We start from the raw sequence: 23,762 nt of genomic DNA, 5'->3' as shown, positions 1-23,762 counted from the left end.
AGATCTGTTCTCATACATTTTAAAACTGTACCCAAAACTCTTTATAACTTCTAAAGTTGTTCACATCTTCCATCACAGTGTTGTCTGCTATTATGTCTGCCTGGAGAGTCAATAGATATGGTTCGAATTCAACCCTTAGTCAGTAGTCAAAACATCTAACTTGATTTGAGACCTTGCCAACCTCAAAGAAATGCTAGAGTAGGTGATAAATTGCTTGACATTTTCAGAATAGTTACAGTTGTTGACATTACAGGAGTACCTAAGGTCATCTGAATTCAACAAATGAGTTCTTGAACAATCTCCAGACAGCACAAAAAAAAAACATTCCTTTCAGGTGTCTTTAAGCTGCACCTGCCTCTGTCACAAAATTGTACCATCGATCCACATTCTTTACCTTGAAAGTGGTTGACATTGGCGACGATCAACACTGTCAGTTCCCACAGGCCTGAAGTCATTCACACACCAACGTGCCCACATTGGTCCCAATTACGCTACAAAGAGCACAATGTTTGTCCACCACTGGGGGGGTCAAAGGGGGATAGACGCACATGCAGTTTTCCTCATTCCTCTCTTTTCAATTCGGCCCTTTTTGACTGTCTGACTATTCTGGATAATGATTAACACAGATGGGCATGGGAAGAGATGAGCTGTTACAATAGAGGAGGTTGTTTTGTTTTTCAATTTCACCGTTTCACCTGTGTCAGCTTCCCAAGTTCATCTGACAGATCCCTGGGAGGCTGCGGCTGGCATTCTGGGGGAGAAAAAAAAAACCTCTACTTAATCATTATCATCTGTGGAATCACTCAGAAACTCCTGGCAATGGGCAAACAGACTTGGAAACATTGTTAAATCAAACACATAGCGAAAGTGCTTAACTGGGTGTGTGGAAAGGTTCACATGAGAATGCTTGTGAGTTAGTGCTGGGGACTTTAGAGCTTTGTGAAAGATTTTAAAAAAAACATGCACCCAATCAATGGCGATTGACCTGTGAGCAAGTTTGCCCTGTACACAGCTGCCTGTGATATTTACAAGCTGCTAAGGCTGACATACTGTCTGCGCTTTAAGTTTTGAGCAGTTTTTAGGCCAAAAAATATATTTTTCCTGATGTAAGCCTTTATTTCCAAGATACACAATCCTGTTTTAGTTGAATGCCGAATCATTTATCCATCATTTTCAGGGATTTTCCAAAGCTCGCGATGAAGGCAAAAAATGTTAATATTAGTTGAACACTTGTAAGTAAACTCTTCAAACCTTCACAGGTTATTCTGTCACATATTTCCGCATTATCTTCAAAGCTTCTCTCACACTGCTAATAAAAAAGGGCACTGACAGTTATACAAACTGCAGCGATGACAGGTTTGGATACTGCATTCAGCCACACCAACAAAGTGTTGTAACAGCTGTATTGAAGAAGAAAAGCAAACAGATGAGCTGATGAGTTTCCCTTTTTTTTTTTTTTTTTGTCTTTCTATGCCACTCCAACCAGGTGGACGACCAGATGAAGCTGCTGCAGAACTGTTGGAGTGAGCTCCTCATCCTCGACCATGTTTTCCGGCAGGTGGTGCATGCAAAGGAGGGCTCCATACTGTTAGTGACAGGCCAGCAGGTGAGTCAGTGATAGCCCACCAGGGAAATGTCTTTTTTTTACTTTTAAATCCCACCAATCACTCTATTTTTTATTTTTTACTTCTGAGTTTAACTGTTGTCACTACCAAGCACGATACATACTTTATAAAGAATATATTGTACTTATTGTGTAAATTTACAAGTTGAATCTGCCTTTCTTTGTACACGTAGCAGCAAATAAATAAAACAGTCCAACAGATTTGGTGTAGCATTGCAAGTAGGCAAAAGGATAATAAATGTGCTTAATCTGTGCCTTTGTGTTAGACTGGTGTCTTTGAGAAAGTTTATGGGAGCCAACGCCTGAGGCCCTGACAAAATTCGTCAATGTTTCAGGATGCTGGCTGCTCATTTGTTTGGTTTCAAGCACACAAAGCCAAAACACAGAAGAGTTGATTTCTAAGCATTCATATTATCAAAAGGGCAAACATTTATAAGCAAGTCAGACAAGTGGACACAACAGTTTGAAACACCGCATTCTGACTATGAGACTGACCCATCACATGGCTGGTAGCTAGATGAAAAGTCATAAATTATAGATTGTCTTTCTCTCCATAACACTGCATTTTAACAAAATGTTTTGCAATAAAAGATGCATGCATAAATATTGGAGGAAGTGAAGTGCATGTCCTGTGAGTGCAGGGGAGTCTTTTTTCATTCCGTAATTCTGAAAGAAAACAAGGTCAGGCAGGTTTACCAAATAGGTGGAGAGTTGTTACCTATGATAAGCAGGCAGCCGTACTTCTAAGAGTAAGAATGTGTCTATAAGTTGTACTTTAAGTGCTGAATTATTTGAGATAGGATTTAAGAGAGAAAAAATATTAGGAGAAAAAAACGAGGATGTTGAGTGATGTAGAGAAAAGGAAAAAGATAAAAATAAATTAAAAAAAGACATAAGAAGAAAATGGTACAATGTAGAAAATTAAAATATAGAAAAGAGAGGAGTTGAGGAGGCATAAAGAAGGAATGATGAGTTGAAGCGGATGAGACAGCTTGAAAAAGAGGGGAAACAAGAGGAGGGAGGGGGCTTATAGTCAGGGGAGGTGGAGGTCAGCAGTTTCGTTTGCATACTTTGGTTAATGAACAGCTGGTGTTGAGGAGTGTGTGTCTGTTTGTGAGTGTGTGCGTGTGAGGCTCTGAACAGTTCATTATCTCCTATTATTCTCTGCCTGGCCAGGGGTGACAGCACAGCGATAATACTAGTGATATTTAGACCACAGAGGAGGCATCACCCAAAGCAAATGTTGCACAAACACACGCACACACACACACACAAATACACACCAAGAAGCTTTAGATAAACGCACACTGCACCCTGGCCATGTTAGTCTGTAATTTGCTATCTGTGAGAAGCTCCACAACACACTCAGGCAAAATATGGCCTGAGGGTTGGACGTGGTTCGCAGACCATCTCAATCCAACCATCAATCTTCTTAAATAAAAACAACACAGGAGAAAATTGATTATAGTCCGGTGTGTCTTGTGTTTTAGAATAAACCTAAGCACTGTCTATATTAAAACTGGACAAAAACAGCATCTATCATCAACAAAAAATTATAATTTTCTATGGTCATATTCGGAAAGACTGAGCATACCCATGCTTAAGGCTATGTCACACAACCACTACGGACATTTTGCACATTTTCCACATATGAAATTTCAGTCTATCGTGATACATGCATGATAGACGTAATTCATAAGTGTTTCTTTGCATTCATTATTCGTCAATGTGCACAGATGTCCATCGAGGGTTTGGGCTGACAGGTCCTTATATAAATTCGTTTTTTTAGCTGTTCAAAATGTTTGGGTCGGATGAAAATTAAGCGGCTTCTGGGTATTTTACATATAGTTCATACGCAATTATTATTTATATCTTACGCAATTGTGCGTGAGTTTTGCTTGATGCATTTGCAAATTTGTGGCTTTCCAGTACTGTTTCACATATGTCAAACTGACTTTTTACGTATGTATAGCTTTTATATTGTGTGTACAGCGCACATATCATGTTAAAATGGCGTAATTGGTGCACGAATTTTGGGCTGGATTTGGTTTTGCACCACAAGCAAACGATACATAATATTTTGTAACACAAAGTCAACTTGGAGAGAAGATATAAGTCAAGTGATTAAATATTGTTTCCCTGAAACAATATGTAATCTTTGGAAAGTACTTTAAAAAAATGTTGGGAATAAATAAAATGTGGTTTCACTTGAGAAAAGTGTGTCTTTGAGACTTAGGTTTCATTCTCAAGGAAAATTTGAACTGATGTAGGTTCTCTTTGGCTTTGATAAAAACTGTCTTTTTGTTAGTCATGTCATGCAGCATGCAGACATTTGTAAAGAACCCTTTCAGACATCAAATGAGCAGTTACAGCTTGTCATTTGACTTTTGCTTTGATCTGTTTTTGGCCTTACATTGCTTCTTCCTTGCTTGTTAATTCCTATTTTTTTACGTCTCTCTCCTGCTGCATTATGTCATGTCACAAACATCAGACAGAAATGGCCATGAATGCTTGTTTTTCATCCTCTTATGGGATCAAACAAACTGTATAACTTGTACAAATGTGGGCAAACATCAAATGACAAAGATTACACCAATCTTTTGAATAATTGAGCAAGGCCTTGCAGCTTGGCTGTCAGTTTCATTAGAAATCCTGTTCTAGAATAGTATAACTATCTGCTCTGCTCTACATGAATTTCAAATGAAGGAGAGGAACAAAAAAAAAACTGATGTTCCTTTTTTAAAGAATTCACTTCTGTGTCTTTAAATTAAAAGCATATTCTCTTCAAGAGCCCTCCAAACATCAAACTAAACTCACTTTGTTTTAACGACCAACTGTAATCGTTGATCATATTCATGGCAGGTGAAAATTTTGAAGGTTTATTCATATAATTGGCCTCCATGTCTCTCCGGGTGGGACAATAAAGTCATATTGATTGATTGATTGATACACATCAGAGTTAGAGTTAGTGCTATGTCTGCTGTAGTGATATTATAGCCTTTTTTTCCCCTTTGCTTTTTACTTAAGGCGAGGAGGTAATAACCCAAGGCATCACCATCAACAGTCCAATCCTTCAATGAACTTATTTCATGCACAGTTGATTTTATGTAAATTGATTGACACCTTGAAAAGGGGGAAGGCAATGCCATAACTCTTGCCATCTCTTTGGTTATAAGAAGGAAAGGGGGAGGAACAAAGGAGTTTGGACAAAGGATAGCATGGTAAAAGGGAATGTGTCAATAGGCAAAAGGAAAAAAAAATGTGTGTTTAAAATCTTTATTTTTCAGTAACTTGAAAAAGATGGAATGAAAAAGAGAGTTGCAATCATCCCATTTACACAATAAAAAAAAAAAAAACCCTGGGGCTAGTTTTAATTGCAAATGTGAGCTCACAGGGACTCTCTTCCTCTCTGAGCTTTAGAAATTGCGCACGCCAACATCTACTTTCCCCTGGAAACCCTTGCCCAGTCAATTATGGTAATGAATCGTCAATAAATATAAAATTTTTATATGGACCTGCTTACTCTTGAGTGGCAGCTAAGGACTTACCTCCCAGTCAAATGTGCAGCGGCTGCAGATTTCAAGTGCACCTCAAAAAACAGCATTTGTTAATGTATGGTTTAAGGCAGTTAGATCTTTGAAAGACGGATTTTGTTGGATAGTGTGTCCATAAGGTTATGGGTTTTTAAAATCATGCGTTGGATTCAAGTGCCAGGTTTGAATGTAACCACAAGGGGGCACAATTCTGTGTTTTCATGTGCAGGTCCCAAGTCCGGAAAATATGGAGGGTTGTGTCAGAAAGGAGGCAATCAAGTATGCAAATTCCAAACAGAACTTCCATAAGGTTCTTATGGTCATGGCTTGGAATCACAATGACCGTCACTGGTGCTGTTGAACTACAGGGTGCCAGTGATAATTGGATTACTGTTGGTCAGAGAAGGAGAGGAGAAAGTAAGAACTTCTAATGTTGGGACTTTGACAGGGAGATCTTGAGATTTGGTCAACATAAAAGATCATAGAAAAGTGGATATCCTGTGAAACCAGATTGAAATGAATCAAGGCATGAAGATTTGAAACAGGCTCAAGCTGTTTTACCGTAGTGTTGATGGAAAGGGAAATATAGTAGAAGTTCTGAGTTTTTTAAAATGTTCTGTAGATGAAGGGAGCTTTAGATCCCTATCAAAGCATGATGAGTCTGAAGCTGGAAGTTGACAGTGCTCACTGTTGTAAGTGGTTATATCCCACAGGTAGCATATGACCTAGAGGAGGAGATATTCTGCAGAAAGATGAATGAGGAGTTATTGAAACAGGGGACAGAGGTGAAGAAGCTGGAGGACTTTACTTGAAGTCAACAGTCCAGAACAACAGAGAATGTGAGGAAGATATGAAGAGGTGTATGCAAGCAAGTTGGAATGGGTGGTGGAAGATGTGGTGTAACAAAAAAGATGTCAGCAGAAAGGAAAAGAAAAGTATACAAGAGCATGGTGAGAGTAGCCATGTTTTTTGGCTTTGAGACAGCAGCTCTGAGAAAGAGTCAGGAGACAAAAGTGAAGATGTTGAAGTTCTCTCTGTGAGTGATGAGGATTTATGGATCAGGAATGAACAGCTCATGTTAGACCTTTTGAGGATAAATGCAGGGACACTACATTATGTGAGGAGGATCATTATCCTTACAAAAGGACGGTGAGGTTGCAATTAGAAAGATCCCTCGAGGAAAACCAAAGAGGAGGTTCATAAATGTACAGTGAAGTGGGACATGGGAATGTGAGTTAAGAAGTTAAAAACTAGAGGGTTAAATGAAGGCGTATGTTTAGCTATGGCGACCCCTGAAGAGAACAACTGAGAGGCAAAGAAGTGTACGAACCAAGTCTTTAAAATCCCCCCTTAACTTCTGTCTTGAGAATGTTTGTTAATTTGTTAATTGATGTGGTAAATTGTATTGTTGTGTCTTAAATTAATCTAGACACACTGAGGTTGCTCAGGTACTAATATTCCTTTCCTTGTGTTTTTTTAAGGTGGATTTTGGGGTTATAGCTTCACAGGCAGGAGCCACCCTCAACAATCTGTTGAGCCACGCACAAGAGTTAGTAGCAAAGCTCCGCTCCCTGCAGCTGGACCAACGGGAGTTTGTATGCCTCAAGTTTCTGGTCCTCTTCAGCTTGGGTGAGTATCATGGCATGTGGAAGGCTGGAGTTCTAGGCAAAAATAAAAAGTAAAATTTCATCTTCTAAAATATAAATATTAAATAAAATTTAAGGTGTTACATGATAATATTAATCGTTGATTATTTGATTTACATACATAATAGAAAAAAGATGCTTCAAGTGGGTTCATCTGTCAACCTCCAAAAATGACTATTGTGATGTGTGAAAAAGTTGTTTTCAAATTAATTCCCAAATTTTTCCGCTATGTTTTCTTGTTATAGCATGAGAATTTCAACCACAGTATTTAAAAATTGGGCGTTTTTAAACTTTTGATTGTTAGCATATTCCAGAAAAAGAAAAAAACAGTATTAAAATAGTAATAAACTTTAAATGCACATATATATATATATATATATATATATACCTACAAGCTTCTGTAAGTTTAAACTTACAGTAATAGCACTGTCCCACATAACAAAGCTGTAGAAAAAATAATTGATAGTAGTTCAATCTTTCAATCTTTTAATTTTTTCCAACCAATGGCAGGTATTTGGTCTTTAAATATTAGCTGTCTCTTAAGAAAAAATCTCTCCAGCACAATATCAAATCACTGAACCTGATCATTTGATGCAGCTTCTACCTTTGGTTTTGTGTGTTTGACGGTGGAGGTCAATATGAACTCTAGATGCTACTATTGACATCTTGCATTTTTTGAATTTGGCCTATTCTCTTAAGCAATGTTAACAATTTTTGTTTTTAACCAAATCAGGATAAGCATTTGTTTGAGGATTGATCATAGGAGGGAGCGATGAATAAAAATTGAAGTGTGTGGGTAAAAATGATAGAGGATCAATGAAGGCGTTAACTGATAGATGGAAACATTCGGGGAGAGGTGAGCTATATCGACAGCAAGTGGGATTTAAAATGATTTTTTTTTCCTTCTTTGGGGAAGGTGTAAGGGTCAGAGGGGATTATTGTTGTTTGTTTGTTTGTTTTAAATGTAGACTGAGCTTTAAAGCTTTGGAGAGAAATGAAGGAAGTCGGAGGGTAAAGGGTTTGAAAGAAGGTGAAGAAAGGAGGAAGTAAAACGAAAACAAATGGGAATTGAGAATCGGCAGGACTCACCTGCCTAGGGTGATTTGAGTTTTGCAGGTTGAATGGGGGTTGAGACGAAGAGGGGAACAGGTTTACGAGTCAAAGCAGAGATTAATACAAGATTAAAGGGCAACATGAGAGAAAATGTGAAATGTGACCTAATCTTCTTTTTTGATATCTCAGTTAAGGTCAGAAAGATTAGAGGCTAACACCCAATAAATTCTGCAACAAACACCTCTTAAAAAAACCTACAAAAAACTTCAATTTAAATTAGTCTTTTAGTCACAAATCTAGCTATGTAAAAATGCTATGTTTTTCTAATGTTTATCTATTTTCATTTTGTGTGTTTAACCTGATTCAAAGCTTAAAAAAATCACTCGACTTTAACCAGTGATGTCCAGGTTGCCCCATTTAGCCTGGCACTTCCATGGCACTTGAAGCAGCAGGAAAAATTATGTATTTCATAAAAATCAGTCATTCACTTTTTTGCCTCCTCTGGACAAAAAAAATAAGATGAGTAGGAGATACGTATGATTAAGATCCCTAAGAATAAGGTTTGCATTAGTGGGAATTTGCTAAGAGGTCCTGACTAAGTAGGTTTATCATAAAGATGTGTGTATGTGCATGCATGAATTTGTTTTGTCAAGTTTATATATTTATTTATTTTTTGGTGCCGGGATGTTTCTTGGGTTTACTGTCTAAATAATTTGGTAGAAGCATCATCCATAATGAAAGGCCCACCTGAGGGATGTGTATCGCCCCCGGCAGTGCCTGTTCTCTGACGCTGGTCGAGCCCCCCGCAAAAGAAAACCGACACAGCTGCCATAGAGCTGGCGGAGGGCGTCAGTGCTGGGGGAGGGAACTGCTGGTGTAGTTTTGGGGAGGAGAGGGATTTCAGAGAAGCAAAGTGAAGTGATATCTTATACATCTGATCAGAGATGTGCATGGGATCAGCTTTAAGAAGGCTGAAAGGCCCGTCTTTTCCCTCCAGAGAGACAAGGTGCATAATGTCCACAGCAGAGGGAGAGCATGCATGTGTATGCTGCACTGTAAAGAGATTAAGAGTAGCAGTAAATCAAGCATTACAATCAGTTTATTCAATCATCAGGCACCTGCTGTTTCTAACTTCATTGTGGTAATCGTGATCTTAAACAGAAGACAAATTTTAAAGCTAGTTATGGTTAATCATAGGCAAACTGATGAAATCTAGATGTGTCCTAACTTTGAGTTACGGTCAATAATCAAACTTTCTTTTTTTTTTGGCCGAGCTAGTATCTTGTATCTGAAAGATACATTTGAAATTCAGTTGAGAGCTTGCTGAATGGCTAAGCGTGTGCATAAATCTGATGTGGATGGATTCGGTAAAAGAGAAAAAGGTCAAGTTTTCTAGTTTTGTGGTTAAAAAGGATAACTGTGAGTTGAGGGTTGATGTTCAGCAAATGTCTTTTAGACCCAAAAACCCTATGTCTTGAACTTTATCCAAAGGCCAATCAATTATTTTGGAAAACTGGATTAAAATACTTCATGTTTGTAATGTTGAACTGTCTTTGCTGACAGTTTTTAGTGGAGACCATCTTAGCCTTTCCTACTAAACCAACCCGCTCTCAAAAGAAAATTAAACATTGGTAAACCTAAGGCAAGTGTCTTTTTATATATATATATATATATATATATATATATATATATATATATATAGCACATTTCATGTAAGACAATTCAAAGTGTTTTACATAAAACATTAATTAAAACTTTAAACAGGAATATCAAAGGAGTGACTGTTAAAATACAAATTTAAAGAAGGCTTCAAGAAATGAATTTAAAGTAAGCTTAAAGTAACAATGTGGATGTAAGCTTTCAAGTAAAAACAAATGAAATGCATCTCAGAACAGGTGGGTCTTTTACCTGGATTTAAAGAATCTGCATGTTTCAACTGATCTAAGGCTTTCTAGAAGTCTGTTCAAGATATGTGGAGCACAGACGCTGAATGCAGCTTGTTGGGTTTTGACTCTAGGAACTTACAAAAGACCAGATCCAGATGACTGGAGAGGTCTTGTTGGTCCATACTGGGTCAGGAAGACAATCATGTATTTTGGTGCTAAACCATTCAAAGATTTCTAAACATTCTTTCCTCTGGGAGACAGGAAGCCCGTATAAAGACCTCAGAACTGGACAGATGTATTCTCCTTTGTTGGTACTTGTGAGTACCCAGTCCGCAGAGGTCTGAATAAGCAGCAGTTTCCTCGAGTGATTTTTGTTTTTTGGTAGAGTGAGGGTCATTGGCCTTTATTCTGTTCAGTGTAGTGTCAATGTAAGATGTTCAGTGATGTTGCATGATTGATATTTTTCACTCCTAGCTAATAAAAGCTAGAGTGCATAGTAATAAAGAAGAGATGCCGAAGTAATTTAAGAACAAAAAAAGCTGCAACGTTGGCTTTTGTGGGTGATAGATAAACTAGGATGTTTTCTACATTTTTTCTGCTGCTGTGACCATCTCATTTATTTCTTTAGATTTTGTCTGCATCTTGATGATTTCAATACTTCTCTCTGACTCCACAATCCCCCACTCTCTTTCTGTGAAAAGATTCAGTCTCTTCCCTCTGCTGGAGGAGCTTTTAGTTAAGCCAGCTGTCAATAAAGACAGGGATGTAGATGTTAGCTCAGCTGAGTGGAGGCACTTGTCATGATCTGTGCATGTTTGTTTTCAGAGTTCGACATCCCTTATTTTGTGTATAGCTCTATTCCATCTGTTTGTCTCTCCCTGCACCTGTCACTCTCTGTTGAAGGCTTTTAACCTCGATCTCAGAGTAAATGATCTCTATGTGATCATTGATCTTTTAAGTGTTTATGGTACTCAGAGAAATTACAGCACTGGATGTCTCGAGCAGTGAAAAACCAACAATTAAGAGTTTGAGGTTAGCCTAGGTCAGAGTTCAGAAAAGGATTACTACAAGTCATTCATTGTCAGGACACTGTTAATGGGACTTTGATTTCCTTTAAAAGACATAAACGCCTAACATAAAGACTGATAAGTTGCACTGAGTTGGCAATAAAACATTGCATGGGTGAAGAATAGGTCAACTGTTTAAATTCAAGTGGAGAAAAGGGAAATTAAATCTTCTTTTCTTCGACTTTAAGAATAACTGACTCCTGTATTCCCCCACTGTAACTCACTACAGTGTAAAATGGTAAGAGATGTGCAATTTTCTTAAAAAAAACAGAAGATGACTGCATATTTTTAAAGTTAAACATAGTTTTGTGCTGCCTAAAATTGGAACTTTATGGAAGAATATAATGACATTTTCCAAAAAAATAACCCACGGCTGATGCATGACAGATACTTTCCATAAAACAGATGTGGTAACAGAGGTCAGAGAGTGTTCAAACAGCATTCAGTTAACCCAGCTTAGTGAGTCAGACGCCATCAGACGTAATTGGGTTAGACAGGCACTGCCAGGCCTTGTCAGCTAAGAGGAGAGCCAGAGTACCTGCCAGAGGTCGTAAATGGTCCCAGCGGAGAGGGCAGGATTGTGGGCATTATCTTAAATAACGTTCTTTTGCAGGACCAAAGCAAGTGAAATCTCTTTCGGTGTGTATATTTTTCTCAATTCATTTACTGTTTTGAGAGCTTTATGGTTCTTTTTTCATTAAAAAGTGGCTTACTGTAAAGATTTTGAAAGCATATCTATAAAACTTCATCAAAGTCATTCAGCTCTTGTGCAGTTACAGTGAGTGGTGTTGTCAGTACTTAAATACTGCAATTAGGACATTGCTTTGCCATCACCATTGGCTGCCCGTTAAGTGATTAGTGCGTGTGAGGCTAGACTAGAGAGAGACACTCCCATTAATCCCTTCAATCCTGCAATCCATCACTCTTCATCCATTCAGCTCTTCACATAGTCTTTGTCTTATTGTTCTGCCTTTCCTCCCTCCTCTTATTTCTTCGCATCCATCTTTGAACGCCACGATCTATCACAGCTTCACCTCCACATGCATCTCCATTGGTTCTCATGCATTTTAGGCTCCATTCATCTCTTCCTGCCCTGCTACCCCAGCTTCCTCTCTACTCTTTTCTAACCATTGAAACCCTCAATAACACTTTATCTAAACGTGGACTCTCACCAGTTTATTAGGGAATAAACGAGATGCAATAGAAACTTATGTTGAAGTTCTAATGAGTCAAATTAAGCATATGTTCAGAGGTAGTACATATTAATAATAAATGTAATTTATTTTAAGAAGTTTAAATGTGTGATGCAACATTTCAGATGAAAATATTCTTTTGTGTGTGTTTTTAACATGTTCTTGTGGCAATTTTTCTGATCATGGAGGACATATATAAAGAAAACTAAGCATTTCTGAGTATGTCTTTAGTAAAATCTTGATTTAGGACCAAAAAAATTCTGCTTGAAAACATCAAATTATCATTAAGCCAGGTTTCCACATTCCACATCTATTTCTATTTACATTTTGAGTTTATTCATGTAATTTTATGTTTCTTTTTGTTGGATGCGGGAGGTCGGAAGGTCAAGGGCATTCTGTGTGTTTTGTCATTTTATTTTCACTTGTTTTCCAACTTGTAAAGCACTTTGTGTTGCTGTGAAGAAAAATTGCCTTATAAATACAGTTTGAATCGGATTGAACTGAATTTATTTCAAAAAAGAGTTTAGTTGTGACATAGAAAATATGCTAGGCAGGACACAAGTTCCCTGCTCCATTCGACAATGGGAAGGGAAAGGGGAGCAGGGTTTATCTGTTTCAACGGTCCCACCTGCAACTCAGAGGCAAATCTCGAATGAATTCCTGCCGCTCTGCAGAAAATATATCCCAGAAAACAATGCATAATCATGATTTAAATAATCACTGGGAACTCTTTTAAAACAGATCAAAAGATGATTGGGTGTTTTTTTAGACACCTTTTTCCATCCTTCCATAAAGTCGAACCCTCTTTTCGTTTTTAAATCTACCCTCCACACCTCCGGCCTCAGACTGTGACACATTTCTCATTAGCATGATTAGCATGTCCTATCCTGAAAGAAGTGCTAAGAAAGAAGAAAAAATCCTTTGTTTTGGCACAGCAAGGTCAGACACCAATCTGCTGACAACAACATAAACATAACAAATATGATTAACCTTGATAAAAACACACATTTGCTTTTGCTTCATTTTTTCCTCATCTTATTTTTTTGTGCACAATAACAGATAAAGAAAAAAACAGAAAAGAATAAGAGTAATTCCCAGGCAACTTCACTCTAATTAAACAAGAGGTTCGGCAGACTACAATCAATGCTCTGATCCCTGGCTGTTGCCCCCCTTACACTCCACCAATACGTCTGGCAAATATTCATTTCCCAAAAAGAACTAAATCATTTACAATTCAGCCGGGGACTGATTAACATGAAGATGTAGCATCAGTTCAGTATTTACGCTCGTGCAAACCTATGCAGGCCTGAAATAATGGAGCATATAACTTGCATTCGATTATTTTGTGACACCTTGCAACTTAATATTCTTGTTGAAAATTTGTATTTTTCTTCCATTTTAATACAAGACAATAGACTGCAGCATCATAGTGCATTTGATAGATCAATACTCAGAAAGAGGAGCATCCTCCATTAACCTCTAACTCACAGGAAACCTTTAACCCAGTGTGTCATGTGACATTTCCTTCACGCAAAGATTGCGAACTCACAAGCAACAAATCCAAACGTGACAGAAATCATAGGTTTCTTTGATAAAGCAAATATACAAATAAAACAATTAGGAATAAAACATTTTTTCCTCATGTTTTTTAAGGGTTTTATTAGGAAAAACTAATAAAACAAGTATTGTGTAAATTATATTTCAATATTTCATACTGTATATTTAAGAGTTTTGTTTTTTTTCTGCTCCTGCCAGTGACAATAATGTAAATCTGAATCTTTACTCCATCAAAAATGTAATAACTACTATAAAAAATGCATACTTTTGGAAAACTGTGGCTGAAACAGAAATGAACCCTGAACACATCTCTTTAAGTAAAGACTTCAAGATGTGACCAAAAATAAAAAATACTTAGTCATACATGTTAGTGAGCACTGAGCATTTACCTTCTCTGAGGGTAGTATTTCCTTTATTCATTTATGGCAAAATTACATTTGCTAAGACTCTAAAGATAAAACTTAGAAAAAAAATTCCAACAATTCTATAAAAAGAAGGCATTTAGAGACTTAAAAATGTTATCTAGATTCATATTCTTTCCTAAAGGAGGATTTCAAAATAATAAAACATTATCAGACATTAACCCTTGTGCTATCTTAGATGACCCCACCCTTACATTGATGTGTTCTCCCTACCATAACAAAGGTGGATAAAGGTGGAAAGATTTCATGTAATCCATGGACACCAGTGAAGATCACAATTTATTAAAGAAAAAAGGTTCAGCGCATTGTTTAGTGGGTCTAGATGACCCAACTCCCAATGGTAAAGTGCCTAGGATAGCACAAGGGTTAAAGGGCTATAAAGAGAATTGATCTGTTGTACGGCATGGTAAATTAGTTTTTTTACACCATTGCATTTCTCTAAAAGCAAATTCTGAATCTTACAGTAACGTTTATAAAAGGTTTCTTTTCTTCGTATTTTATGTTATCGTTTCAGCAGCAACGATGCCACTAAATATGACTAATGAGAGGATGTGAGACTTGGAAAAACAATGTAAAAGGCTGTCTGTCAATCTTCATGCTCTAGATATTGTAAAAAATACTCTCCAAAGATATACATATGACAGTCCCAGTTATAATGGACAATGCTGCAAGCGACTAGATACAATAAAAAGTACAAGGTTCAGCAAGTGTAATCAGTTCTTCAAAAGGCTGCATCTAGTGCTTTCTCATCACCCTGTGTTGAAGGAGGGGGAAGTGTTGTTTAAACACATGCTTATTGAAAACTACTGGACTCCCTGCTACCTTTCAAACAAATCTTTTTTGCCTTCACATGTTTACTTCAGACATCATTCTGATGCAAGAAACAAGCGCTGAAAACAAAAGCTAATGAGACTCCTATGCGGCCAGGTCCGGTTAATCTTGTTTCAGTGTTTCAACTTTCTTGCTTTTCTTTCATTCCATTTGAAGCAGGTGGTAATGCTGAGAGAAGTAATTGATGTAACGCATCCTATTTTCTGTCAAATTTAGACAAAAAAATCTTCCATAAGGCTTGATGGAAGCTCCCACTTTGTAGGGAATTCCATGTAACAAGGCTGCTGCAAAGGCTTTCAGACTTTATCATGCAATAAAAGCTCCAGGTCTCCACTAATACCTCGCAGTGCTGCAGAGTGTTGTCAGTGGGCTGCAATGAATTGTGGTTGTGGCAAAATGTTGTGGATCCCTGCCTCTCACCTCTCATAAACCCCTTTTGGTGACACTCCTATATACTAAACAATCCATATGTTTGTTAGAAAATAACATTGATATAATTTTAAGCAATTTCAGCAAAATCAGTCATTGGTGTACACAAATATTATGTTAACAACTAAACCCTAAATTAACTTTATGTTTTCACATGAGTGTTTCTATGTTTTATAAGGAAAGTCTGACAGTTGGTGTGTGTCAACTTATTCTATTCAATCCAATTTAAAAACTGATAATATTTGAGTTAAAAGAAACAGTTTATTTGTAAATAAATACTGGGCTTTCAAAGTATTGCAAACATATAAGCTTCTTAGAGTTTCCAAGTTGGATGAACTTTCACATCTACAAATAATGTCAATTTTTTAAAATAGCAAGATGTTTTAAACATTTTTCTTATTATTTCTTAATTGTTTTGTAAGGAAAAATATTTAAATGTTGCCATATGAAACAGTACCACATAAGAAGTTGGAATTAATGCGACCTCTATACGCGTCAAACTGCATTCCTAAGTGCCCTTGCTGGAGTTTGACATCCTTTGATTTCCTCTGGTCTAACATGAAAAACAATTATTTTATTAAAACTGCAAATAACTGTGTTGCATTAAATCTGATTATTGCTATGCACTCAGCACACTTCACTATAAGTAATCTGTTGAGGATTTCTGTAGTGGTCAATTACGTTTTTTAACCCTTGTGCTATCCTAGGCACTTTACCATTGGGAGTTGGGTCATCTAGACCCACTAGACAGTGCGCTGAACCTTTTTTCTTCAATGATTTGTGATCTTCACTGGTGTCCATGATTACATGAAATCTTTCCACCTTTATCCACCTTTGTCATGGTAGGTAGAAGACTTTAATGCAAGGGTGTGGTCATCTGAGATAGCACAAGGGTTAATGTCTGATAAAGTTTGTGTCTAGTGTCTGTTTTGACTTACTGTCTGTGGGCCAAAAATGGGCTATATTGGATAGGGCACGTAGATGACCTGCACAGAATACCAAGGTATACCAGGAATACCAAGGTAGGGATCAACCCCCTGTTCGGGTGCATGTGATTAAGGCTTTACAAATGATGAGTGCAGCATCATGGCAGCAAGTTTGATGTACTTTACCTCACACATACACTAAGCTTAACCTCTACTCTACTTCACCTAAACTTAACAAAATCACAATTTATTTTCAAAGCCCCTACCCCTGCCCCTTTCTTCCACCATCTATAAAATCCCACAAGGGGTGTTTTAAGGCAAAAAGACTTCAAATAATCTGTTACCCTCTACCTCTGTCCTCCTTCCTTTTTTCTCATCTCGCTCTCCCTCTGCCTTATTACAGGCTGTCAGTTTATTATAAAACATTAGGAAAGTAGAGGGACACTTGCAGTTACTGTCCTATCGATCGGCAAAGATAGGTTCTGTGATTTAGAGTCAGCCTCTGTTCACGATCTAGACTTTCTTGGCCTCCTATTAAGGCAACAGTGCTTTGCTTTGGCTATTGATGCCTCAACATTAACAGTTACAAGATACTACAGAAAATCAATGCTCAACTTTTATTACAGGCTGCATAACACACAGCACCTCCCACCAACTCGTGCTTGGCAGTTGAAGGGAGGTCCGGATGGCCCGTGTGGTCCGTCAGGTGTTTGCAAGAGTTTCTGTATTAACATCAATTATGGGTGCAGTATATGGGAGTTTCAGGGCCAGATGAGGAACTAGTCCTACACTACCCTATGCTTATGACATATACGTTTTTTATTTATTTTCTTTGTGCTCTACATTTTTTTAAGAAAATGAATAAGAAATAAAAAAGAAGAAAAACGTAACACCTTTGCACCCAAAAAAACGGAAACTATTAACTGAAAAGAATGTGCACCTTTCCTAAAGTATTTATTTTAAAAAAAGAATTTTTACTTTTTTTAAATATAGGAAGTTATTATTTTTTTACTTTATACAGGTTCCCCTTTTAAATATTATATTTGTGGCAAATTCCTTTTTTTTTCAGTTGCAAGTCCCAAATCTTACTTTATTTGGGAAATGTTGCAAGCCTAAAAAAAGTAAATTTTCTTGCAATTTTCCATATCACCCCAGGTTGTTCTTTTTTTTTTTTTTTAGAAGGGTGAGAGGGCTGTAGTTATCGATCCTCTCCGTCACCATCACCAACCATCCATCCATCACAGGGATCAACCCGGATGTGTGTGTTGTATCATAGAATTTAAACTCAGGTGCGGGAGCATCTGAGTTCTTCGGGCTTCTTAAACATTTATGAGGGACTGCTGAGCAGTAGTAAGGCAGCCCTTATGGGACAAACAGCCCCCAGTTCTGTACCTTCAGTCCCAATCAGTTGAGCTCACGTTCATTACGCACACCTTTCAGCTGAACGGCAGCAACTGGTTTTTCTCCCCGTTTTGTGATCGCCCGGCTGCCCACCGCTGGGGCAGCATTTCTCGCTTGTTTACGTGACTGTGTGTTTAGGGAAAGACAAGCGAGCACTGATGTGATTCTGTGTGCGTGTATGAACTAGAGAGGGTCCCAACGGACGGAGCTTGAGGTTATCATTATGTATTGGTTGGCTGCAATGCTAATGCTAATGTGTTCTCAGTGGCTGTAGCTCAAGTCCCAGCGCTGTGCTTGCAGGGCTGCTAGTCCATTCCAATTAAAGACAGAGGGATGTCGGTTTTGTGGTTGGCAGGACAGGCCTGGACTGTTGGGGCCCTGTGTAGATCAGGTTTGTATTAGAAAAGAAAAACAAATGCAGCGAGAATATTGCGCAAAGGTTTAAGTACAACAGAAAATTTACTCTTAATTTGACATCTACTATGTATATATGTTCCAATACATTAATTTTAAATTCATATTTAACATTATCTGGTTTGCAAATTTTTTTTTTTTACTTCTTCCATGTCCTTAGCAAAAACATGAAGTGTAAAGTTTTTTTCTTATTTATATAAATTCTAAATTATATGCTATAGTACATATTATAGCTAGCATACTATATAGACCATGTATGTTGTGTATAAAGTACACAAACTAATACTACTTTAGACTAAATTTTAGGTTTACAATATATAGATAAAAAGTAAAATCAAGTATAATGCCTCACTTTTTGTAAAGAACAGAGTGTACCTATAGTACACTTAAATAGACTACCTTTTGCTAATGTCATTTTAAAGTCTTAAACTATTAAGTTTCAAAAAAATAAATACATTTAAGAGTATTTTTTAAAAAATCTGGAACATTTATTTAAAAAAAAAAAGATTATTTTGTAAAAATGGAATATATGGTATCAAAATTCTAGTGCCTGTACCGTGTTTTTATTTTCTAGTGAACAACCTAAACTCTCACTTCACACTGGGAATGCCAAGATGTGAAAACATTTAATTCAGTGATCAAGTGTTGGACATTTCAATCTTCTGATCTAAAAAAACAGCTGCATCTATTAATCCTCAAAAATGAAGAACAAAATAAATAAGAAAAATAAATAAACATAGGACAAAAATATTTAATGTCAGGGAATGTAGCTGCCCTTATCTGATGCTATTTTCATCAGATAAGGTATCACTGTCAAAGCTGTGTTTTTGACTATCACATAGAAAATCACAGCATAAAAAAAAGTCTCAAATTTCCCCTTACTTAAGTGTCCAAAGCTTAGTTATACACCTTTTCAACAGATTTCAGGTCAAATTTTACAAATCCAACAATCAGATTCAATATGAAGTTCACACAACAGTTCTGTAAATCTGTAAGAGTTCTAAAAGTTCTTAACTCCTACAGCCTGCGTTTTAGCGAAACTAAAATAATCTTCGCGCTCGTCTTCCCAACCAAATCTTTATCTTGTCTGTCTCCTGTGATGTAGCATATAATGGCAAAGGGATGATCGGAGATGACACAATAGTGCACAGAAAAAGTATAAAAAACCCATAAATGGTTATTAAATGTCCTATATTTCAAGGCTTTTGTTGAATTGACTTCGCCTTTGAGTCTAACTCATTGTTGGAAAAGTTGCTGAGTGGACTTAGGCTAATAATAACCATCCAAATTTTTGTAGCAGTCTGATATTACAGAATGGAGCTCACTGGCATGACAGCACTCCCTGGCATGTGGATTGTCAGCCATTGTGTCCCTGTGTGATTATGTATAGTGCAGAGGTATGTGCCTAAACTGTGGTAAGCTATCTGGTGGTCAGGTGGCCGCTATAAGACTATACACCCTTTGCTCTTTGAGCTTCGTGTGTGTGCATGTTTCATGTAAATGTGTGTGAGTTTGCGTGTCTCTTTGCACAGTACGGCTGCAAGTAACTTCTGGCAATGCAGAAAACAGGCGAGCTTTACAGTAACGACTGCACGCATCCTGCTTGTGTGTAACCAGAGACAGTGACTGAATGTTTGGAAGCACAGATGACCCAACAGTTGCTGTCCCTTGTGCAGCTCTTTCTCTTCCCTTTCCACACACACACACCTTTTTTGTTTCTTCATTCTTGTCTGGAAGGATATTTTAAGCAACAAAGCTTAAGTTTACTGCACAAACTCTGACAAAGCCATTAAGAGCTAATTCTGGTACTTGTTGTATGAAGCTAAGGGCATCGCATCTTCATTTTTAATCGTTGTCTTATAGAAATGAGCAAAATTCAGATATATAGATGTAATATACATATTTGGACCTTTGTTTGTCAGTATTTGGCCTGTTGAAAATGCCATCAGAATAAATTACTGTGCTTTGGTGCCACCTGGCACTGATCTCCAGAGCTGCCCCTGAAAACACACTGTAAGCTTATGAAGCTGTACAGTACAAGCTTGTAATACAGACATAAAAACAAAGCTGAAAACTGAACCAAAAGTTAGTCAGTCTGTTAACAGTAAGTCGCTCACAAAAATTTAACCAGCTCTGTGGAAGCAAACTGAATGAGCCTGACACCAACCACACAAGTGTTGATTTTCCCCCTATATTCATATTAGTTCTGTGGTTTAAAGGAGAACATTTCCTGGAAAAAGCATTATCCCACAAAACCTCAAGGAAGAGATTTTTTAAGACTTTTAGGATTTTCCACATTCTGATCTTTATGGAAATTTCCTTTTGCCCTGACAAATTGTGCCAATCGTAATGAACAACACATGTTTTGTCCTAAGACAAGCAAAAAATAGAGATATCAAAAACTTAATAATAAATAATATTAGTGATAATTAAAAGACAACTGTGAACGCTTTTACGATCAATGATTTACAAATGATGAACTAAGTGGGTTGTAAAATTCTTAACTTTAATGTGTCAATTTATGAAAAGGAGACAAACAAAACGATCTAGTTCATACATACTTAAGGCAGCATGAAAAGAAGAGGAGGCCCTTTGACCATTCAATACCTAGTAATAAATTAAAATTTAATTTGCACCTTAGACAGAAAAGTCAAAAACCGCACCAGGAAGGACACACTTTGGAGTAGAGAGCAATGGAAAGAAGGTGTGAACTGCATTTGGCTGACTCTTTCTTTAGTCAGCACTCTGCCTACTGGATTTCATCATCAAATGAGAATGAAGCACAAAACAAACAGGGGATGAGAAGAAGGTGAGTGTGTGTAAAAAAGGAGCAAGAAAAGGTGTGAGATACAGGGGGGTGGGTTACGCTATGGATTAACTGTCTTTCGTGCTAAAAATATACATCCCCCGGCACTTGACACTGAATTATTAATTCAAATTTGTCAAAAAAGAATGAGAGAAATCTATTGACAGGGACATGGGGCCTTTAATGGTCTCATTAAAGTGGAGGCTTCCCATACTGTGCACCTTCTGCGCTGCTGCAGGAGTTTTTGGGGCAGTGGAGGGTTGTAGGGGCGTACTTGACCCCCCCAATGATTTTCTGTCACTTTATCATAAACAAGAAAGGTTGACATATCCCCTCCACTCCTCATTCCCCCAGCACCACCACCACTAAACAAACCCTGCGTGCAATTAGCCGACGGGTGCAAAAGTGCGCTGAATGCAAATGAAGATCCTGTGCATGCTTTGAAATGGACAGAGACAGCAACAGCACACACACATTACAGGCCCCGGCTTGAAATGCTACTGACAGGTACAAGTGTTTTACACAATATAAAGGTGGAGGACTGAGGCGTAAACTCACAGGTTGAACTATTGATATCTAATTCTATCAGAACTGACTGATTCTTCCATTTTGATGCTCCATTTCTTCAGATTATGTTTTTTTTTTGTCTCCAAAGCAGCTGAACATGTCAGTCAAGAGTTAGCATCATTAGCTGCATGCATGACTGGGAGCTGTTTTTGGGAGGGTGGAATTAGGGACTAATCAGGGCTCTATTAAGGGGGTTGGAGAGCAGAGGCCTGTGCATGCGCTCATTGAAAGACTTTCAGTTCCACCTCCGCGGGGGCTGACGCAGGGGGCAAAAGAGGTGGAGGTGGGGAGGACCAAAGGGACGCAGAGGGCTAAGCACTGGGTTCATTGCTGATTCAAGTCTCTCAACATCCCTTTGGCAAATGGATTTTCATAATGCTGAGACAATAAGATTTTTTTCCCAGCATTACATTTTTAAACTCCGGTTAATCTGCAGTGTGTCAGAAATGCAAGCGTGGATTATTTTCACTTTTTACGTAAAGGTTTTATTTTTTTTACCTATTGAATTATTCTAACTAACTAAATAAGCTGAACAAAAGTAATTTAAGAAACTTGTTTCTGATTATACACCTAAAAGAACTTCTACAATATAAGTACGAACTTGCATTGAACGTTTTGTAAAAATTAACCTGTGTATTATCTAATGTATATCTCAAATCTGAAACCCTTTAATATTTATTCCCATTCTTATTAACCTCTTTGGCTGTACCCATTCATTCAAACCTTCACAAAAGCAACCACAAACCGGATCCACCAATTCAGGGAGTACATTTGCTTTCCCTTCACCTCAACATAATTCCCGAGTTCCTCCCAGCCAGCATAGGCAATGAGAGAGGCTTGGATCCTTCTTCCTCCAAGCACCTTTTCTGTTGTTTATTTTATAGGACCTAAGGCGCATTTCTTCCCTTCTGAATGCATTTCGACCTCCCCCTATCTCCCTACTGAGCACATCGACCCATCCTTGGGCGACAGAACTCAACCAGCCGCTACCTGTTTAGCTTAACAACAATAGCCATGTTGTCAGTAAAGGTTTTAATCTGACTTAATATATCCCCAGTTGGACTACCTGCATAATTTTCTTCCATATACGCTTGGAATTTGTCCCCCCGAGAGACAGAAGACGGGGAGTGATGGACTGGACCAGCAAATTGAGCCTTGATGCTTTTATTCTGATATTTTGGCACTTATCTGTCCCTAACCACGCTTTGTTTTCAAGCACTGAGAGAAATGTGCGACTAACCACTGGCAGTACAGAGATTTGGCCTCTGGACATAGAGCGCTGTGTTAGCTTGAGGGCATGGTTACTGTATGCAACCTTGTTCTTGCTTAAAAGACAGTCTGTCTTTGAAACTTCAGGACTTGTCTTGCTACCCAGTACCACTTTAACCCAACCTCTAACCCATTATGCTTTTTTACTAAAAAACACCTGACAGGTGCCGTTGTCAAAAGCTAAGTTCTAACATTTTGCTTTATGTTTTATCAAACTCAACTGGAGCCCAATTTATGCACTGCAGGGATGTAGCAGTGCATTGTGGCCATTTTGGACAACCAGCTAGAATGTGAAATTTTTAACTTCCAAATAGGGGTGTAACGATTTGTTTTAATGGTTTAATTCACATCATAATTTATGGCTGCTGATCCAATTTATAGTCAATATTGGTTCATTTTCAACAAACCGATTCACTGACCTAAAATTGATCCAGAACATCTTTAGCCAAAAATTCAACCACTGTGACTCAGAGATAAATGGGGTACTGAACAGTGCAGGTGAAGTTTTCCAGAGTCCCTGTATTTTTGCAAGATAATCAAGTGTAAATTGAATGTGTGAACAAACAAGAAAACAAGAATAAGAAAACAAGAATGAATGGAAAATCCATTCACATTTTAGTTTCTTAAAGTTCAACCCACTGCTGTTTTTCCACATCACAATAACATAAACTGAACATTATTAGAGCAGTCTACAAAGCTGTATGGTAACACGTCTTTGCAAATTTCAGAATCCACTTTTTGGACAGTAATGATGGCTTTATCATTTTTTGCTGCCATCACGTGTGTTGTTATCTGGGATGGTACTTGGTTGTTTTTATGTTTTACTAAAATAGACCTACAAGGCCCTAAATCCAAATGGTATTTTCCAATATCGATTATGGATTTATGTTATTTTGAAATGATTTTTTAATAAGATAGTTCAATTCAATTAACAACTTGGCCCAGACAGATCAATCTGGAATAGAAATCTATTCATGGATTAATTGTCACACCCCTACTTCCAACCAAAGGATAAGAAAAAAAAATAATCAGATCAATCTATGAGCAGCAAGCTTTTAGAGGTGAAAAAGAAACAATTAAACTGTATGTGAAAATAGAAACCGTTTGAACTCAGGGATGCTCACACATAATCTTTGAC

The 23,762-nt window shown here is 37.6% G+C and overlaps 1 protein-coding gene across 1 annotated transcript in view; it reads left to right on the top strand.

The window, feature by feature from the left end:
- nr5a2 (nuclear receptor subfamily 5, group A, member 2) overlaps positions 1-23,762 on the top strand; it is a gene marked incomplete at its 5' end in the record, with an annotated part of 66,562 nt that overhangs the window by 35,510 nt on the left and 7,290 nt on the right. The window contains 2 exon segments of the mRNA NM_001104828.1: positions 1,487-1,606; positions 6,639-6,786. Of these exon segments, the coding sequence (NP_001098298.1) occupies positions 1,487-1,606; positions 6,639-6,786 (268 nt within the window).

Source organism: Oryzias latipes, chromosome 4 (assembly GCF_053564925.1).
Source record: "Oryzias latipes strain Hd-rR chromosome 4, Olatipes_Hd-rR_3.1".
NCBI classification, from domain to species: domain Eukaryota; kingdom Metazoa; phylum Chordata; class Actinopteri; order Beloniformes; family Adrianichthyidae; genus Oryzias; species Oryzias latipes.
Note: the sequence above shows the minus strand (reverse complement) of the source record. Positions and strands in the feature narration are given on the sequence as shown.